Consider the following 19,802-nt stretch of genomic DNA (forward strand, 5'->3'; position numbering starts at 1 on the left):
TTATAAAAAAAAAAATCAAAAATATCTCCATTTATCATCCGATTTGTGTTATTTGTCTCAGGATACTTTCATAATCTTTACTAGTACTGGATTTAAAAATTAATTCCACTAAGAAATAGACACCTATTTTTTCATCAGGGCATATCGCTATTTTTTCAATTTTAAATTCACTACCAGGTAAAAGAATGACTTTTTTTTCCCTAAAAACTTGTTTATCATTGACATCTACGTTAATTTTTGCCCTTACATAAGAATTTTCAAATTTTATTTCATATAAAATATTTCTGTATCCAGATAATGGACGTGCCGAAAATCTTGTGGCAGATATATTTTTTGTTGATGTTAATGTAAATTTTCGTAAAGTAAATAATTTTCCTATATAAACCTCATTCTTAAATGTATCTTCAGGTATTGAATCAAAATAAAATAATGTTGTATCAAATTCCTCTTTTCGATATAGCTCGCGGGTTTGTCTTATTGCTAATTTATATAAAGCAAGTTTCATTTTTTTTGCTTCATTTGTATCACCAGTTATTCTCTCGTGTCCAGTTGTAGCAAAATTTCGTATGGCATAATAATCTTCAAATGTCATCGAATAACCTGCATTTTGTTCATTAAAATTATTAATCATATTTTCAATTAATATTCCCTTTTCAATTTTATATCGTTCTCTAAATGTGTAAATTGAAGTTATTCTATTTTTACCTTCTTCAATTAATATATCTTTATATTCAAAACGTACATAGTACAATAATAAATTTAATAAACCGGATTTATCTAAAACATCGATTTTACTCCAAGATGATTCTTCACCGATTGCATTTTTGAACCAATTTTCAAAAACAGATATTAGTGGTAAATCATCTGGAAAATTATATATTTTCAACATATTTCGCATTTTATTTTCCATAATAGTTTTATTATGACCAAGATTTTTTTTATTTTTAAAAAAATGTCTTACTCGCATCTCATTTTTATTAGTCCAATTATAATAACGCCAATGTCTTAAGCAAAGTTTAGTGTCTATCGTTTTTTTAAAATATTTGTCATTATTACATTTTTCATCATGAATATAATTAATAATACCATGAAATGAAATATTAATAAATTTATTTCGAAGCTGATTATTAATATCATATATAAAATAATTAGGTTCATTGTCACGAATATAAGTTCCATTTTTCAATTTAACAAGAAATACTTCCTCATATTTTGTGGAATTCTGAATAGGTGACATAAATATTTGATGATTTTCATTTTCATAAATTTCATTTATCAAATTAATATAAATTTTTTGATTTTTCGATGAATTCTTATAAGGTGAAATATATATTTTATCTTTTAATTTATAACCAGTTCTTAATTGTGCTTTTATTGTTTCATTAATAGATAATTTAATATTTAGAAACTTGTACCCAAAACCAGTCACTTTATCCAATGTTTTTACGTATAAAGAATAATTTAATTTACCATTAATATTACCAATCTTCATACTATAAGTGTTATGTAACTGATTTATTTTATTTAATGTTATGTTGACGTTAGTAAATGATTGATTAATTTTATTTTCTAAATAATAAATTATATTTGATAAAAATTTTATTCCTTCTTGAGTAATGCATGAAATCTCAATTTCAGGCTTTTCTATTTGCAAGGATAATATCTCGTAAACTGCATGCTTTACTGTATAAAAATTTGACAATTTAGATTTGTTAACTATTATATCTATTACATGTTCATTTATAAAGTTGTTGATAAATACTTTTTTGATAGTTGTACCCAATGAGGACACAAGAGTTTGTGTCTTTTTTTCTATTAATTGTGAAGTTATATCATAAGAAAATTTGTTGTAAAATTTTATAATTTTCTTTTCACAAAATTTTGTCTCGTTATTTTTTACTGATAAACATGGATAAAATGGTACCAATGATAATCCAAATTCTTTCCACCATTCATTTTCCGTTAGATTATTATTTTCATAATTTGTTAAATATGATTTAAATTGTTGTTTCTTGTATCTCATTAATTCTTCCCAAGGTTGATCTGTATTTTCATTGGCAAACTTTAAAACTTTTTTCTTCCCAAATCGTTTTAATTTATCGAGCGATGGACCAGTTATATGTTCGAAATATAAAGGATCATCAGTCTCTTTCATGAATGTAGCAGTGTAATTTTGACGTATTAAAGCATAGTAATTAGAAGTTTTGTTGTTAGTGTAATAGAATTCAACTAAGTCATAGAATAAATGCTGCGAGTTGTTAAAACTATCATTCACTAGTCTATCATCAGTAACTATCAAATTTACTTCAACGCCACGAAGATCTCCTATTAATGATTCATTAAATAATTGCTGTGTTATTGCTAAATCAAATTTTTCATATACTTCACCAAAATCATGAATAAGATCCTTGAACAAACCGTTTATATTTGATAAACCTAATTTACTCCAATAAGCATGACTATGAAAGTTTGAAAAGGCGTTGTGAATTTGATATATAGAATCATTTTTTAATTGATTTTCAATTTTAATAGAAGCATTGGTTATGTATTCAAAAAAATTATGATAAGCTTTAACCCAATGATCTGGATTGAAAATTACATTTGTTATGCTTTCATATTTTAATTTATCTTCAGTCAGTATATAATAAAAAAGAGCTGGTAGAGCAAAACTTTTTAATGACAATGGATCTACTTGTTTATGATAAAGTAAACTTTCTATTATGTATCCTACCAATATATATTCGTCAAATAAATTTCCATGAGAATTATTAAAAGTAGAATTTCTGAAATTATAATAGGTATTATTTAATCGACCAAGTCGAAGATATGTCCAACCAGCTTGTTCAAAAATATAATCAAGAGACAATAAATTGAGATTAGTCATCATGGGCTTAGGAAATAGTGGCAATATTATTTCATTGAATATTTTATTCACAGATAATTCAGTAAGTTTTGAATTAGATCCAAATTCATTTTCAAATGTTGCATTTTGAAGTGTTTCTTTTATTATTATTAAAAAATAATCAAATTGTAAATTTTTTTCCTTACGAATTGTGTCTGCTAAAAAGCCATAAATATTTCCATATTTATCAAATACAAGAGAACTAATGATGTAGTCAAACATTGTGTTGATAAATATTAAATCAATTTGTTCATTATTTTCTTCTCCATATAAATCACTGCCTCGTAACAAATATCTAATTAATTTTAATTGCATAGTTTCATCATTATGATTCTCTTCGAAATAATCGTAAAATGCATTTACAACTGGAATTTGTTTATTTTGATTAACTTCTGCCAAATAATTTTCAGTGTATAAAAAATCACTAAGTAGGTTAAAGTAATTGAAGATAAGTATAAGTTGTACGGCTGCTAAAGGATTGCTTACAATGAATGTATCCATTTTAGTTACTTTTTCTTATTTTTTCACTTTTTGAACATTAAAAATTTCAGATATATATTATTGACCATTCAAATTGCTTTTTGTCTTCGGCAACCTGTGAATAATAAAACTCTCTTAAATAATAATAATAATTAAAGAATATGACAATAATATATGGTCGGTTGGGTACATAATAAAGGCAGACTAGTCGTATTTATACACTTTAAATTCATAATATTTCACAATAAAAAAATTTTATTTTTTTGAACATTATATATTGTTTTATTAAAAATTTTTTTTTATTAAACTTTAATGTTTTTGACGTAAAAAAGGTTCTTAACATATTTTAAAAATTTTGAAAAATAAAGGAGTTGTGATCATGTGAAAAAAATGTCATGAAATTTGCAATGCAAATATTTTGAAACATAATAATATCTAATTCATAATTGGTACAAAAAATAAGAAAAATCTGAAGTATGATCCTTAAATGTCCAACGAAATTACCCTCATTCTGGTTATAGTTATAAAAATTTTAAGTACGACGCAAAGAATATAATATTCTTACGAATATAGGAAATACAATTTTCAAATTCACTTTTTCTCTATTTAATCCAAAAAAATTTAACATTTTTCATAAAAATTAATAAATGTTAAAAATTTTAAAGCAATAAAAAGGCACGTATAAAAAACTGAATCCTTAAAAAAAAGAATATAATTATGTTTTTCGAACAATAAAAAAAAAATTATCATTTAACAATTCTGAATATATAAAAAGTAATAAAATTTCATTTGATAAACGGGACGCATGAAAAAGCTAAAAAACAAATCTTTTGAGACGCATGACTATGTACTAAAGCTAATTTTTTAGAATTATGGTTTAATCGAATTTTATTTTGTAGAATATTATTTTTTGCAGAATAGTATAATTTAAAAAAATCTTAATTTAGCAGAAAAATAATTGTAAAGAATTTTAATTTTGCAGAATATTCATTTGTTCGAACTTTCATTTTATAGAATAAATTATTAACCGATTATCAATGTTGTCGAATTTTTATTTAGACGAAAATTAATTACATTACCAGAAATTCAATTTGATCGAATCTCAATTTGTGAGAAACAAATTAAATTTTCTATAAAATTAATATTCTGCAAAATTAATATTTTCTCTAAATATTTTTCTACAAAATTAATATTCTACGAGACAATGTTTCGTACAATTTAAGATTTGATCAAATTTAATTTCTGGCAAATTAATTTTCGTCTAAATAAAATTTTTGCAATATTGATAATCGATTTAATGAAAATTCTTCAAAATTAATATTTTAATAATATAACCCTAGAAGGAGTAACTGGGGTGTCTAGACACCCCAAGCAAACATTCAAAGTATGTTCCTGACTTAACCAATCATATTTTCGCGACGGGACCATAATGATAATTCAATTTATACATCTGACAGTTGATCTACGGTAGTGAGCGCAAAATTTTTGCTCCAAGAAAAGCTCTATATCGAATTGAAATATGTGTGGGGTATATTTACACCTCAGTTACCCCCTAACGTTACAAAATTAACATTATAAGTAAATTTCAATTTTATGTAAAATCTTTTTTAATCAGTTCAAATCATCTAGTAGACCCTACCTAAACGCTACTGCGTTTGCGTTACGACAACTCTCTTATAGGTCGAAAAAAGCGCGCTTATATAAAATGCTTAAGGAAGTTCTCTCCCTCCAACGTCAGTCAAATCAATGCCCATTTAAGTTTTCATTTGTATCACGTAGTACTAGCTCAACGCTTGTCTGCTATTGTTTGATTTATTTTCGTTAAATAATAATAATAATAATTTATTATTTTAAAAATCTTTATTTTTTATAAGCAAATTCAAATTATTATTCATTATTATGAATCTTTGAAGAATATACTATTATATGTAATACTACTTATATTACTTTCAAATTTCGCGCTTTTTCTATACCTAACCTACAAGACGCAACGTTGCCAAGCGTTGTGCTAAGTAATTTCTGATTGTCAAAATACGGTGTTTTTTTTAGACAAAATAATTAATTGTGAGTCTCCTAAGCCAGGTCTGATCAATTTTATTAAAAGTAAGTGAACATTGGCTATTAAACTTTATGTATATAAAGTTCCAGTAATATCTTTTCGTCAGATTTTTCACAATTTGAGATTTCAGACCAAAAAATTCAATTTCCCATAAGAACCCGTGTTAAATGTGAAAAGAGAAAATTATTTATATCTTTTGTCAAAATCCACCTAGACCTCTAAAAATTTAACTACATTTTCTTTAAACCATTATCTATCAGTTTATCAAGTTTGATAATTAACTCTTCGTCATTTCTGTTTGCGAGAGAACTTCCTTAATAAGAAGAAAACGTTAATAAAACAATATAAAACTATTTTCACTATTGAATTTATTTTTTTGTTAATTATATTGCTTCCTAATAAAAAAATATTAATTTACTTAATGTACGCTTACACCGCGAGTCATTGAAAAACATACTCGCGTGAAAATAAAGATAATTTTAAGAGAAATTAACGTAGAGACTTTTCCCTTATAGCGTTGGAAAGCTTATTAAATTTCGAAAAAAATGATACCTATTTGAATGAGATTGCTTAAATAGGTTTAAATATATGTGACACGGACAGTTAAAAGGGACCTACGGTTCGAAAAAATCGATTTTCATTTTTTTATTGACTCTTATAGTAAATAAGGCGCTCTTTCCAACGCATTAAACCGCAGCTTTCTGGCTGCATTATTTTTTTTAACAATTTCACTTCAAAGTTAAGTACTTTGACAAAAAAAAGTACAACAAAATCAAATTTGACAAACTTTTCTAAAATTAATCAAATTCGCTTGAAACTCGTTACTCAGGGGTTTTCGGGGTCGCTGATTACGAATCCGATGTTAGTTTTTAAAAGTTCAAAATGGCGGATCCAATATAGCGGATGACGTTTTTAAAAATTGATCTGATTCGCTTGAAATTCGTTACTCGGGGGTTTTTGGGGTCCCTGATTACGAATCCGATGTTAGTTTTTAAAAATTCAAAATATCAGATCCAATATGGCGAATGAGTTATTTACAAATTATACGGATTTGCTTTTCAGAATTTTTAAATGTATGATTTTAAAACAAATAGGTATATTATGGTCTTTTAAATGAGCAAACAGAATATTCATAACTTTTTTATTTATTTTACAAATTTACTTTAATGAAGAACACAATAAATAAACGCGAGACAAAGAAAAACACAATAAAGAACTTAAGATTAAGAATTTAAAAGATTATAAACTTAAAAAACTCACAAATTTATAATGATTAAAAACTTTGTTTTTTAAAATTAATTAATTAATTAATTCTGTGAACGAAATTTTTGAGTTTTACACAAATTTTAAATGTTGTCCTCCATATTGGATCCGCCATTAAAAATTTTTAAAAACTAACATCATATTTGTAATCAGCGACCCCAAAAACCCCTGAGTAACGATTTTCAAGTGAATCCGATCAATTTTTAAAAAAGTCATCCGCCATATTGGATCCGCCATTTAGAATTTTTAAAAACTAACATCATATTCGTAATCACTTACCCCAAAAACCCCCGAGTAACGAATTTCAAGCGAATCAGATCAACCAACGAGGTTTTTGATTCTTAATAATAAATTGTTTAATGATTATAAATATATTTTAATTTTTACAAAACTTTAATTGTATAATTATTTTATTTATGATTTTGATTAAAAAATTAATATCTTTATGTATGTGAAATATTTTTTTCTCTTGCAGTCAATATCAATTTTTCAATTTCTGCTTTATGACTGTTATTATTATTAATTAACTTATAACACAATTATGATATCTTTCCCGTTATACAAATAATTTATGTTCACAAAAAGGCAAAAATAATGAAATTAATGGTGCCCGGAAAGGGCCTAATCAAAATCCTCTGTTTCGGCCCTGGCGCACGAACGAACGAGGCAGCGAGACGGGAAAATCGAGCGATTGACGGTCGAATTTTTTTTCGTGCACGCTCGTCCTTTTTTTTCAATTACTGTCAAACTCGTCAATATTTTTTATTGTTCTTGGAATCAATATGGAAAGCTTAGATTTCAAGGAATAATTATGTTAGAGGACAATTTTTTTCGTCGATTTTCCTGGACCATGCAAGAGGTTAAAGTCAAGGTAGGTAATAAGCAAAAAATTACAATTATTTTTTCAACTTTGTAACATGATATATTTAAACCTATTAAAGCAATCTCATTATAATAGGTATCATTTTTTTCGAAATTTAATAAGCTTTCCAACGCTATAAGGGAAAAGTCTCTTCGTTAATTTCTCTCAGAGTTATCTTTATTTTCACGCGAGTATGTTTTTCAATGACTCGCGGTGTAAGCGTTAGCACAATTTCGGACGGTAGTGTATATATCATAAATAATTAATAAATAACAAAAATTAATTTAATTTAAAATTTAATTTAATTAATTATTAATTAATTATTAAGCATTTTATATAAGCGCGCTTTTTTCGACCTATAAGAGAGTTGTCGTAGCGCAAGCGCATTAGTGTTTAGGTAGGGTCATTGGCAACTCTGGACTTCCACTGCAGTCCAAAAGGTTTCTCAGTGTGGTAATATGTTCACGGAGTATTTTGAAAATATTCAAATTATATATAATATTTATTGTTACTTGAAGAATTTTGAACTCTTTCATTAAAATAATTATAACTAACTGAATATTTTTCATAAATTAAACAAAATTTTATAGACATATCAGAAAAAATTCAAATAGTAGGCGGTGTCAGGGAAAACTGATAAAACTGACCCCCTCTATCTCCCTCAAAATTTCAAAAAAGTTAAAAAATTTTTTTAGAATATTTTATTATCAGGTAGGACAACAATTTACCCAAGTTTCACTTTTTTTCGAGAAATCAATTTTTTAACTCAGGACATTACACGTAAAATGCCTTCTATATGACTTTACAAGCAAAAAAAAAGTTGATTTAAGGGCAGGCACCACCCCCAATTTTCACCCACTTGAATTTAAATTATTAAACGAGGTTATATTTTTTTCTTGCATCATTTGGGTCCTAAAATCACACAGGATGGTCAAAAAAATAAAATTTTAATTTTTCACCATTTTAGAAATTAAAATATTTAATTTTCTGACAGTGTGCTAAGACAAGAAGTCACACAAAGAGAAGAAGAAGAAGAAAATATTAAAAAATTAATATTTTAAATAATTTAAAAAATAAAAATTAGAATATATTTTTCTTTCACAATTTTTGACTATTTTCGAAATTGTAGGTGGTGCCTCCACTTAAGAGTGTTTAACGGTCTCTGAAATTCTTTGTCAAAGAAAGAAATTTAATTATCGCACTATAAAAACGGCATTGAACGTGAAAATATTATTTCTTGAAATTTATAAATATTTTCAAATTTTTTAATCGTTATAAATATTACAATCAGTAATAGATTCAAACCTGGTATTTGCTGATGTAAAATGCTTTTTAGCTTACAAGAATCTGTATGTATAGGTAATTCGTTGTCAAGACAAAACATCCATATACAATATTTAGTAAAGCAATGTCTTATTCTAAATGTTATAGTTACTTTATACTTGAACATCAAAATCTACACGTGTACATTCTGATTATTTCAAAAATAGAATTTCTAATAATTTATAAAGCATTGTTATTAAAATGAAAATTAGTTAAACAGTTATTACAATTGAATAGATAAAATAGATTAAAATATTCATGATGCAAGGTTTTTTCCAAAATGTTTAGTTCATGAGAGAATAATAAAAATTAAACCATTTGGAAAAAAATATTTATTATTACTTAGAAAAAAATATATTAAAAAATTTATAGTTATTTTCTAAAAACGTGATTTGCATTTTGTGATAACTATTGTCTTTTAAATTTACAAATAATTTTTTTTCTAATCTACAAACAATTATTGTTTATATTACATATCTTCCTCGTGATAAAACAATAATTCTTTAAAATAATTGTAATAATGAAAGAAAAATTTCAGGAATTAATTACACACTGTTATATAGCCAATACAAAATTATAATTGATTTGTCTTATTCTTCTCATCATTTAATGAAGTGCCCTAAGAGTTCGCAATTTATTTTTTTTCAGAATTACTTTTAAACATTGAAGTCAAAGTAACATAAGTTTCAACTCTATTGAAAATTCTCATGTGGGATCCTCTATAAAAAAATTTGGGAATTTACAATTTTGTTTCTATGTGGATTCCTAAATTATTTTTTACAATTTTTCTGGTATAATATACAGTTACTTTATTCTTGATTTTTAAATTATACACGTGTACATTTTGATTATTTCAAAAATAATTTTCTGATATCTCTTATAATACATTGTTTTTGAAATTAAGAATAGTTAAGGGTATGTGGAAACCTCCCACGTGACCTAGTATGGGAAAATGTGTTTTGGTAGTATACCTACATCTTACTCTAAAACGAGAAAAGATGTTTGTCTAAAATTTTGAGGGATAATAGATTTGGGTACAAGGAATCTCGCTGTTCTCCGAAAAATGAGACGCTTGCTTTTCACCGAACTGTCAGTACGTCAAACAGGCAAAATGTCGAAAAGCCAATACGTCGGACTGACAAAACGTCAAAAAGCCAATACATCGAACAGACAAAATGTCGAAAAGCCATAACCTCGAAAAGCCAAGACGTCGAACGGTCAAAATGTCGGAAAGCCAAGACGTCGAACAGTCAATACATCGAACGGACAAAATCATTTTGCCTGTTTGACGTATTGGCTTTTTGACATTTTGTCCATTCGACAACTTGCCATTCGACATTTTGTCTGTTCGACGTACTGACAGTTCGATGAAAAGCAAGCGTCTCCGAAAAATACATAATTTTGCGTTAAATTATTAAAAAATGAAGTTTAAAAAGTGGCATTTTTAAACAAAAATGAAAAGAAACATGGCGGCGCATACACACACGTTGCTTGAGTGTGTCAGTGCTCCAGTAAACAGCGCCAATTCTAGCGAGTGGCTGCTGAATGAACTATGATAGAACACATTATTTTACTATTTATTGCTTTATTTTTATTATTTTTGCGTTAAGTTGTAGTAAATGAGTCGAACAGCGAGATTCCTTGTACCAAACTAAATCATTTCTCTAAAATTTTAACCCAAAATCATTTTTTATTTCAGAGAAATTTTCAAACTACAAAAAAACATCCTTTGCCCAGATATACCATTAAACAATTATAAAAATTAAATAGAAAAAAATATATATATATATCATCCCACACAGCACCCAAAATTCCCTGAAACTTGATAGAACCTCGCCGAGTGAGGTTTTGTCAAGTTTCAGGGAATTTTGGGTGCTGTGTAAGATATTTATGATGCAAGGTACACAAAACTAGATAGTTGATATATACCCAGTAAAAAAAAGAATTGTGAGTAAGCGATAAGAATTGGTGGTAACTTAAGCTGAATTCGATTTGGCGAAAAAACCGAATTGGAACGTTACGGTGAATTATTTTTTTCTTACCGTGAATTCTTTTTTCTTAAACATTTGAATTGACGTTTCTTTATTCGAGTTTGCATTATAAATGAATAAAATAAATGCTTCGAAGTCTAAAAAAGCCGATTTGGAATAAGAAATATATAATTTAAAAAAAATAAATGAAAGGAAAGTGTGACATATTCACCGACGATTTTATCAAGTGAGTAGTGTTCATATGATAAATTTGCCATATTAGTCCTAATTCTTTTTTTTTTACTGGGTAAATATTTTTTCTAAAATGTTTAGTTCATATAAGAGAATAATAAAAAATAACAGTTTGAAACAAATAATTTTTATTATTACTTCGAAAAAGATAATATTAAAACATTTTTGATTAATTTCGAAAAATGTGATTTACATTTTGTGATAACTATTTAAAAATAAAATATTTAAAAATTTCATTATTTAAATGTCAATTACGTAGACTATTATTTAAACAGTAATTAAATTTATTAAAAAAAAAATTTTTTGCCCAGTGTAAAAGTGGTTCATATATTAAGTCTACTTTCATTTTGAACCTTCAACGAAAATGTAATTTACATATTCAGTCAAGTTTTGCCTTAAACATTTGCTCACATGCGGACATTTTAAGATTTAAACCATTTTTTTCTGAACGCGGAGATGGAACTTTCCCAAGGTAACTTAAAAACATTCAGTGAACCTTCAGGGAATTATCGGTGCTGTGTGGGTTACTAATATCAGATTCGTAATCAGCGACCTTGAAAACCTCTGAATAACGAGTTTTAAGCAAGACCGTCAAATTTAAAAAAATATATCCGACATTTTGAATTTTGAGAAAGTAACATCAGATTTGTAATCAGCGACCCCAAAAACCCCCAAGTAACGATTTTCAAGCGATACCGAATGATTTTTTAAAAATTCTTCCGCCATATTGGATCGTCCATTTTGAATTTTTGGAAACAGACACCGGATTCGTAATCAGCGATCGCGAAAACCCCTGAATAACGATTTTTAAGCGAATATATTGAAGTACATGGAAAAAAAGTTGTCTGGGTCCGAGGACCCAGCTCAGGCAACTACTTATATAAGAGCTATAAAAAATACATAATTTTTGTTTGCAGATATTTTAGATTACATACAAGAAATAATGTTTGATGGGATGAAAAATATTGCTTTCCATCAACAATTACCTTGAATAATTTTCAAAAATGAAAGACTAATCATCATAACTGAAGAAAAGAGAAATTGTTCTGAATTGAGAGAAATAAATAATAAGTAAGTTAAAAAATTCTTTTAAAGGTTAAAAAATTTAATGACAAAAGCTGCTAAAACATATAGTGAAAAATAATTAATTTTCTTTTAAAATTCATTAACTAAATTCTAAGTAAATGTTACTTAATTATTTTTAAAAATTGTATTTCATATTAATGTTTTGTTCATAAAATTCGAAATAAAAATATTTTTTTGTAATTTGATATAAATTTATTAATATCTATCATATGATTTAACAGTTTTTATATAATTTAATAATTAAGAAGTAATTAAACATATAATTACAAACTGTTATAAAAAAAACAAAAATATCCACAAATTTATAACCTGATTTGTGTTATTTGTCTCAGGATATTTTCATAGTTTTGAGTATTATTGGATGTAAAAATTAATTTCACTACGTAATAGGAACCAATTTTTTCATTAGGGCATATCGCTATCTTTTCAATTTTAAATTCACTACCTGGTAAAAGAATTACTTTCCTTTCCCTAATAACTTGTGTATCATGAACATCTACTTTAATTGTTGCCCTTTCATAAGAGTTATTAAAATTTATTTCATATAAAATATTTTTATATCCAGATGCTGATCGTGCAGAAAATCTCAAGGCAGATGTATTTTTTGTTGATGTTAATATAAATGTTTGTAATGTTAATGATTTTCCTTTATAAACCTCATTCCTAAAAGTATATTCAGGTATTGATTGGAAATAAAATAATAGTTTATCAAATTCGTCGTTACTATCGTCAGATTGTCTTATTGCCAATTTATATAGAGCTAGTTTCATTAGTTTTGCTTCATTTGTATCACCAGTTATTCTCTCGTGACCAGTTGTAGCAAAATTTCGTATTGCATAATAATCTTCAAGTGTAACCAAATAAGCTGCCCTCTGATTATTAAAATTATTTATTATATTTTTCAGTGACATTTCCTCTTCAATTTTACGTCGTTCTCTATAGGTATAATTTGAATTTATTCTATTCTCACCTTCTTCAATTGATATATCTCTGTTATCCAAACTTGTGGCATACAATAATTCATTTAATAAACCAGACTTGTCTAATGTTTTGATGCTACTCACAGTTTTTTCGTAGTTTCTGTCTTCTAACCAATAACTTAAGAAGAGTTTTAATGTTGATAAATTTCGAAAGTAGTATTTTCTAGATATATTGCGCATTTGTCTATCAAGTGAGTTATCATTATTATTTTTTAATAAATTCTTTATTATTGTCGAAACGTTATCAGTCCATTTTATATAACGCCGATGTCTTGAACAGAACATCGAATTTTTCTTTTCTTGTAAATATTCATCACTATTACAATAATCATCATTATGATCCTGACTCGAAATACCGTAAAAGGAAATGTTAATAGATTCTCTTCGAAGCTGATTATTAATTTCGTATATTGGACCTTGTGTTCTATTTAAAGGAACATAACTTCCATTTTTAGATTTAATAAGATATACTTCCTTGTAAAATTTTGTAATAAATATTTCATCGTATTTAAGTTCAAGACTTTCATTTTTCCATTTAGTGTATACTTTTTGATCTTTCGATGAATTTTGATTAGGTGAAATAAATATTTTATCTTTTAATTCGTAATCAGTTCTTAATTGTGCTGTTACAGTTTCCTTCTCTGATGTCTTAATATGTATAAACTTGTAACCATAACCAGTAACACCATTCCAACTATTTACAAACAAAGATATATTTGATTTATTATTAATATCACCAACATTTATAATATATTTATCTTTTAAAAGTTGGATTGTAGTCAACATATTGTTGACAAATTTAAATGATTGATTAATATTCTTTTCAAAATAATCAATTATTGTTAATATATAATTTATTTCTTCTTTAGTAATTGACGAGATCTCAAATTGTGGCTTCTCTATGTGCAAAGATAATTCATCATAAAATGTATTTAGTGCTGTATCATTGAACAAAGTTATAATTTTTTTATATGGATTTACAAATGAATCTACATATGCTTGTATTGTTTCATTTAAAAAAATTGTTTTGATATTTGTACCAAATGAAGAAAGAAGGTTTTGTGTATTTGGTTGTATCAAATGTGAAGATATATCATTGGTAAATTTGTTGAGAAATTTTATGTTTTTTTTCTCACAAACTTGTTCATTGACATCATGATAGCCTGTGATATTTGAAAAACAAGGATAAAATGGCACCAAAGATAATCCAAATTCTTTCCACCATTGACTTTGTTTTGGACTATTGTCTGAATAGTTTAAATATGACATAAAACGATCCTTTTTATACTTCATTAATCTTACACGTAATTCATTTACGTTTTCATTGGGAAACTTTACAATTGTACGGTTTGCAGAAAGTATAAATCTATCAATATTTGGGCCAATCAATTGTCGAAAGTAGTTTTTATTATAATATTGTGGGATAAGTGTAGCAGTATAATTTTCTCGTTTTAAAGCGTAGTAATATGGAATTCTATTGTTAGGGTAAATGAATTCAAGTAAGTCAAAAGGTAAATGCTGTGAAGTTTTAAAATTACTATCTACCACTTTATCATTAATAATTAGTAAATTTATTATAACATTATTAAGATCTCCCGTTAACGATTCGTTAAATACCTGTTGTGTTATTCCTAAATCATATTTTTCATATACTTCACCAAAATCATGAATTATATTTATGAACCCATCGTTTATAACTGGCGGAGGATATTCATGACCGCATTTGATTGGTTCTGTACTTGCGAGGTAATAATGAAAAAATCCTTCTTTCGCTGACTCTGTCATTTGTTTGCAATATTCGTTTATAAAATATTTTGCTACTTCAGCACGACTTTTAAAATGCGAAAACACTACGTGAAGTTTATAAATATAGTCATTCGTTAATTTATTACCAATTTTGACAAAAGCATTGTTAACATATTCAAATAAATTATGATAAGCTCTTTCCCAATGCAATGGATTAAAAGTTACATTTGTTATTTTTTCATGTTCTACTTTATCATTATTAGAAATATAATAAAAAAGTGCTGAAAAAGCAAAATATTTCCATGATAAAGTATCTAATTGTTTGTGATATAGTAGACTTTTTATTATACATCCCACTGCTAGATATTCCTCAAATAAATTTTTATCAGTGTTTACAAAATTAAAATTTTTAATATAAAAAGTTGTAAAATTATAATAACAGGTTTTATTTATTCTTCCAAGTCGAAGATAAGTGGAACCAGCTTGTGCAAAAATATAATCTAGAGACAATATACTGATATTAGTCTTTGGTTCAGGAAAAATTGGTAAAATTATATCTGTATATATTCTATTGACTGCTAATTCAGTAAGACTTGATTTAGTTCCATTTATATTTTCAAATGTTGCATTCTTTAGATTTTCCTTTACTTTTTGTAAATAGTAATAATACTGTAAATTTTTTGTCTTGCGAACTGTGTCTGCTAAGAAGCCGTAAATATTTCCATATTTGTCAAATACAAGAGAACTAATGATATAGTCAAACATAGTATTAATGAAAAGCACATCAAATTTTTCATTATCTTGTTCTCCGTACAAATCGCTCCCTTGTAACAAATTTCGAATTAGTTTTACTATCATAGTTTCGTTACCATTATGGTCTTCCAAATATTTATAGAGTCCATTAACAGTTGGAACTTGTTTATATCGGTCCTCTTCGATCAAGTAATTTTCTATGAATAAAAAATCGCTAAGTATGGTTAAGTAATTGAAGATTGGTATAAGCTGTACAGCTGCTAGAGGATTGCTTGAAAATGTTGTATCCATATTGAGTGATTCTTTTTATTTTTTTCATAAATGACTTTAAAGTGTCAGAAATATGTTGATTGTTGAATCTCTTTTCAACAATTGTCTTTGACAATCTGTAAAAGTGAAATAAGATTTTTGAATAATATCAAAAATTTAATTGATAGAAGAATAACTTCTTTCTTCTATTTACATAGTAGGTACACGAATTGTTAAATACATAAAAGAATACAATAATATTCTAAAATAATAAAGTAACAGTTATTCTAATAAGTGAGTTACTACATGGCAAAAAGTTTTATGATGAGAACGAGCTATTTTGTAAAATAATTAGTATAAAGAATCACACATCCAAAACCCTAGCATGAGGCTGAATGTTAACAAAATTAAACTTTAGAAAAAAGGACATAACATATATTTTTCGTGAAAACATCACGAACTTCATTATAAAAAATTGTTGAGGACCAACTACCATACAAGATAGATCTATATAATATCTTACGTATAGAGTCCGGAATGTACAAACACTTTTGTACAGAGCTGGAGTTCCTGGGCTTGGTACAGATTTTTTGTACAGAACTATCTCGGTACACTGATCCTGAATGCACATATTTTAGTAATGTATTTTGCAGCATTCAGTGCAGAAACACTGCAATTTACATTATATCGATGTCGAAAAATATTAGATCGATAATGGCGGATTTGACACTAAAAAAAGTCTTTGTTGATTTAAAGAAACCTGTTAAGCTTATTTCGTTTCATTCAAAATAAAATTTTCATTACAATATAAAATAGGGTTTTTGATTCGAAAAAACTTTCTTTAATTTAAATAAAATTTAATAATAATTTCAAAATTATCAAAAATCAAAATATTTACTAGATTTAAATTTTGTTTTAAATCTAATAGTATTACTACCTTCTGTAATTTATTATGTTTTTAGTGTGACTACAACAATATTTTGAATCTTAAAAATTATATTGTATAATACAAGTCAATAAATTAGTTTTCAATTCATAGATGAAATTGTCAATATCTGTACAGTCATACATCAAAAGTAAACAAAAAACACAATTTGTATCAATATAAATGACACTGTACAAAATGCAATGAACCGAGCTACAAAAAAATTTATACCAAGCCTAGGTCTAGGCCTTAAAGGATTTAGTGCAAAAAATAATATTTCTCGAAAATTTAACATTTAGCCCCAGTCTTCCCTACTTCACGAATTTTTACTAATTACAAATTAGAGCATTTTAAAAATACCCTTATGTCGGTAACCCAAGCGTATATTTAAGATGAGGGTTATAAAATGCCAAAGATAATTCAGTCATTTGCAATTCGTATATTGACCTGTTTAAATTTTATATCGACATTATTCACGGAGAAAAAACGAATTTTTAGAAATAGCAGTGAACTGTAGATATTTTAAGGCTAATAATTAATTTTTAGAATTTTATATTAAAATTTAAATATGGAGTACTAGAATTTTGTATCGAGACCTAAAAGTCTACCAATGCGAATCCAGGATGAAATTTTTGAACAAGTATTCTAAAACTGTTTAGGATTCAGTCCAAAAGATTTTGAAACAGTATAATCGCCACTTGTTTACGTTCATAATTTTTTCTTACTAACTTCAAATAATATACAGTCGCAACATTTGAAATGAATAGTATCGGAATGGTTCAAATTATTATTATTATTATTATTATTATTATTATTATTATTATTATTATTATTACTATTATTTTCACGTTTAGTGCCGTTTTTATAGGGTTATATTAAAATGTAACTCGTTGCCAAAGAATTTACGACCGTACAATACTACTAAACCATCGAAAAATATTTGACACGTAATTTTTAAATCGCCCTATTTTGAGTTTTATGGGTAGAAAACACCCTTTTGAGAATGCTCAATAAATTTCTCCTAACCTCCGAAAGGGCTTTTTGAATTGTGCTGTCAGAATAATAACACTATAGTGTTATTCCAATTACGTTACATATTAATCCTATGTCCGAATTTACCCTACAAAATTACAATTCCTTAAATAAAACACATATTACGAAATATTTTATGAATCTAGATTATTGAAATCAGTGTGAATTTTATGTCAATGAATAGTAGATCAAATTTTAAAAAAGAAATAGCACTTACTTTACATATATTCGATTAAAAATAAGTTTTTTTTACAAAGTGCAATAACCTCCAAAAATTTATTTCTACACGGAGAGAGTTCTGTGGTAATTATTATACGAAACATAACCTAGATTAATCATATGGAAGAGTCGTAGCGACTTTCACTTGAATTCAAAAAAAAGTAGCTGCAACTCTTTTATATGATTAATCTAGGTTATGTTTCGTATAATAATCACTACAGAGTTCTCTCCGTGTACCAAATTAATTTTTTTCTTGAATTTCTTTGAGCATTTTTATTCTTAATATATCTGTTACATTATATTTCTTGGATGTTCAATAAAATAAAATAATTGCCAACTTCTTATGAAAACTATTAGGTACAAGGAAAATACAAAATATTTTCAAAAATGTGTCCGGAGTTACCCGCTTTGACGGTACGTTATTTATTTAAATCTATCAATTTTTAAAATAATCCTATGCTACATAAAATATTCAAGATTATTAAGGTTAAAAAAAATCCTGACTTGTGATCAAACATTTTTAAAGTACCCATAAAAATTGATAAATATTAACTTCAACAATTGATATACTCTATAATTAGTGCCTTCAACTTTATAAATATTTCAATCGTTATAAATATTACAATCAGTAATAGATTCATACCTGGTATTTGCTGATGTAAAATGCTATTTAGCTTACAAGAATCTGTATGTATAGGTAATTCGTTGTCAAGACAAAACATCCATATACAATATTTAGTAAAGCAATGTCTTATTCTAAATGTTATAGTTACTTTATACTTGACTTTGAAAATGTACACGTGTACTTTCTGATTATTTCAAAAAAAGAATTTCTGATAACTTATAATACATTGTTATTAAAGTGAACATTAGTTAAACAGTTATTACAATTGAATATAGATAAAATAAAATAGATTAAAATATTTATGATGCAAGGGTTTTCCTAAAATGTTTAGTTCATGAGAAATTAATAAAAAATAACCATTTTCAAAAAATATTTGTTATTACTCCGAAAAAGATAATATTAAAAAATTTATAGTTATTTGCTAAAAACGTGATTTGCATTTTGTGATAATTATTTTCTTTACAATTTACATATAAAAACATTTTTCTAAATAAAATAATTATAAATTAAATTGGGAAAATTTTAAATAATTAAAAATAAACAGATTTCTCGAATTAGAAATTATCAAATTTAATTTTAAGTTTTTTAAAAAAATTTCTTTTATATTAAGGAGAGAAACTCGTCTAAAAAAAATTTTTTACAATTTTTTTTTTTGCTTTTAAAATTAGTGTACTATCTGCAGAATATGATCCTACATTACTAATCTATAATTAGATGTATGAATGTCTATAGTATACATAAGTTTAGCAATTTTATTAACTGTTATTAGCAAGCTCCATAAGCAAGTGATAGTAAATCTTGGTTTTAGTTCAATATGTGAACTTGCATCGAATAGATATAACCGTTTGTATCAGTAACAAAGCGATATATAAAAGTTGAAGATATATTTTTTACTATTAATAATAGTCAATTTTTTCTACTATGTAATAAAAAATATTACAGAAATTTTCCCTCACAGAATTAATAAAAGCATATTTGCTCTTCGCAAAAAAAATTATTTTTAGGTAGTGAATTTATCTCTCAAATTATTATTTAATTTAAGATAGACTATTTTAAGAAAAATAATGAAAGATAAA

The 19,802-nt window shown here is 26.1% G+C and overlaps 2 protein-coding genes across 7 annotated transcripts in view; one reads left to right on the forward strand and one right to left on the reverse strand.

Moving 5' to 3' along the window:
* LOC127290448 (uncharacterized) overlaps positions 1–19,802 on the forward strand; it is a 52,699-nt gene that overhangs the window by 10,875 nt on the left and 22,022 nt on the right. For 2 of the 4 annotated variants that reach the window (XR_007844349.1, XR_007844351.1), the window contains exon 15: positions 12,029–12,182. The exons of the other annotated variants lie outside the window; for them this stretch is intronic. The gene's annotated coding sequence lies outside the window, so the exon portion shown is untranslated. The remainder of the gene's footprint in view (positions 1–12,028; positions 12,183–19,802) is intronic. 4 annotated transcript variants of the gene reach the window in all.
* On the reverse strand, positions 35–18,951 carry LOC127290447 (uncharacterized). Of its 3 annotated transcripts, none has more exons than XM_051319008.1 (2): positions 18,745–18,924; positions 35–3,497 (listed from the first exon to the last, which is right to left on the reverse strand). In XM_051319008.1, the coding sequence occupies exon 2, from the start codon at positions 3,401–3,403 to the stop codon at positions 35–37; it is 3,369 nt and encodes a 1,122-aa protein (XP_051174965.1). In that variant the 5' UTR covers positions 3,404–3,497; positions 18,745–18,924. The 3 variants fall into 3 exon arrangements, with proteins under 3 accessions (XP_051174965.1, XP_051174964.1, XP_051174963.1); XM_051319007.1 differs by lacking the exon at positions 18,745–18,924 and adding an exon at positions 8,872–9,141; XM_051319006.1 differs by lacking the exon at positions 35–3,497 and adding an exon at positions 12,226–16,062 and having other exon boundaries at positions 18,745–18,951.

Source organism: Leptopilina boulardi, unplaced genomic scaffold (assembly GCF_019393585.1).
Source record: "Leptopilina boulardi isolate dan_hultmark-lab unplaced genomic scaffold, ZJU_Lbou_2.1 LbouV2_69, whole genome shotgun sequence".
Lineage (NCBI taxonomy): Eukaryota > Metazoa > Arthropoda > Insecta > Hymenoptera > Figitidae > Leptopilina > Leptopilina boulardi.

What these genes read in the sequence shown, in the direction of transcription:
- LOC127290447 (XM_051319006.1), bottom strand. Translation starts at nt 15,967, where the DNA reads ATGGATACAACATTTTCAAGCAATCCTCTAGCAGCTGTACAGCTTATA.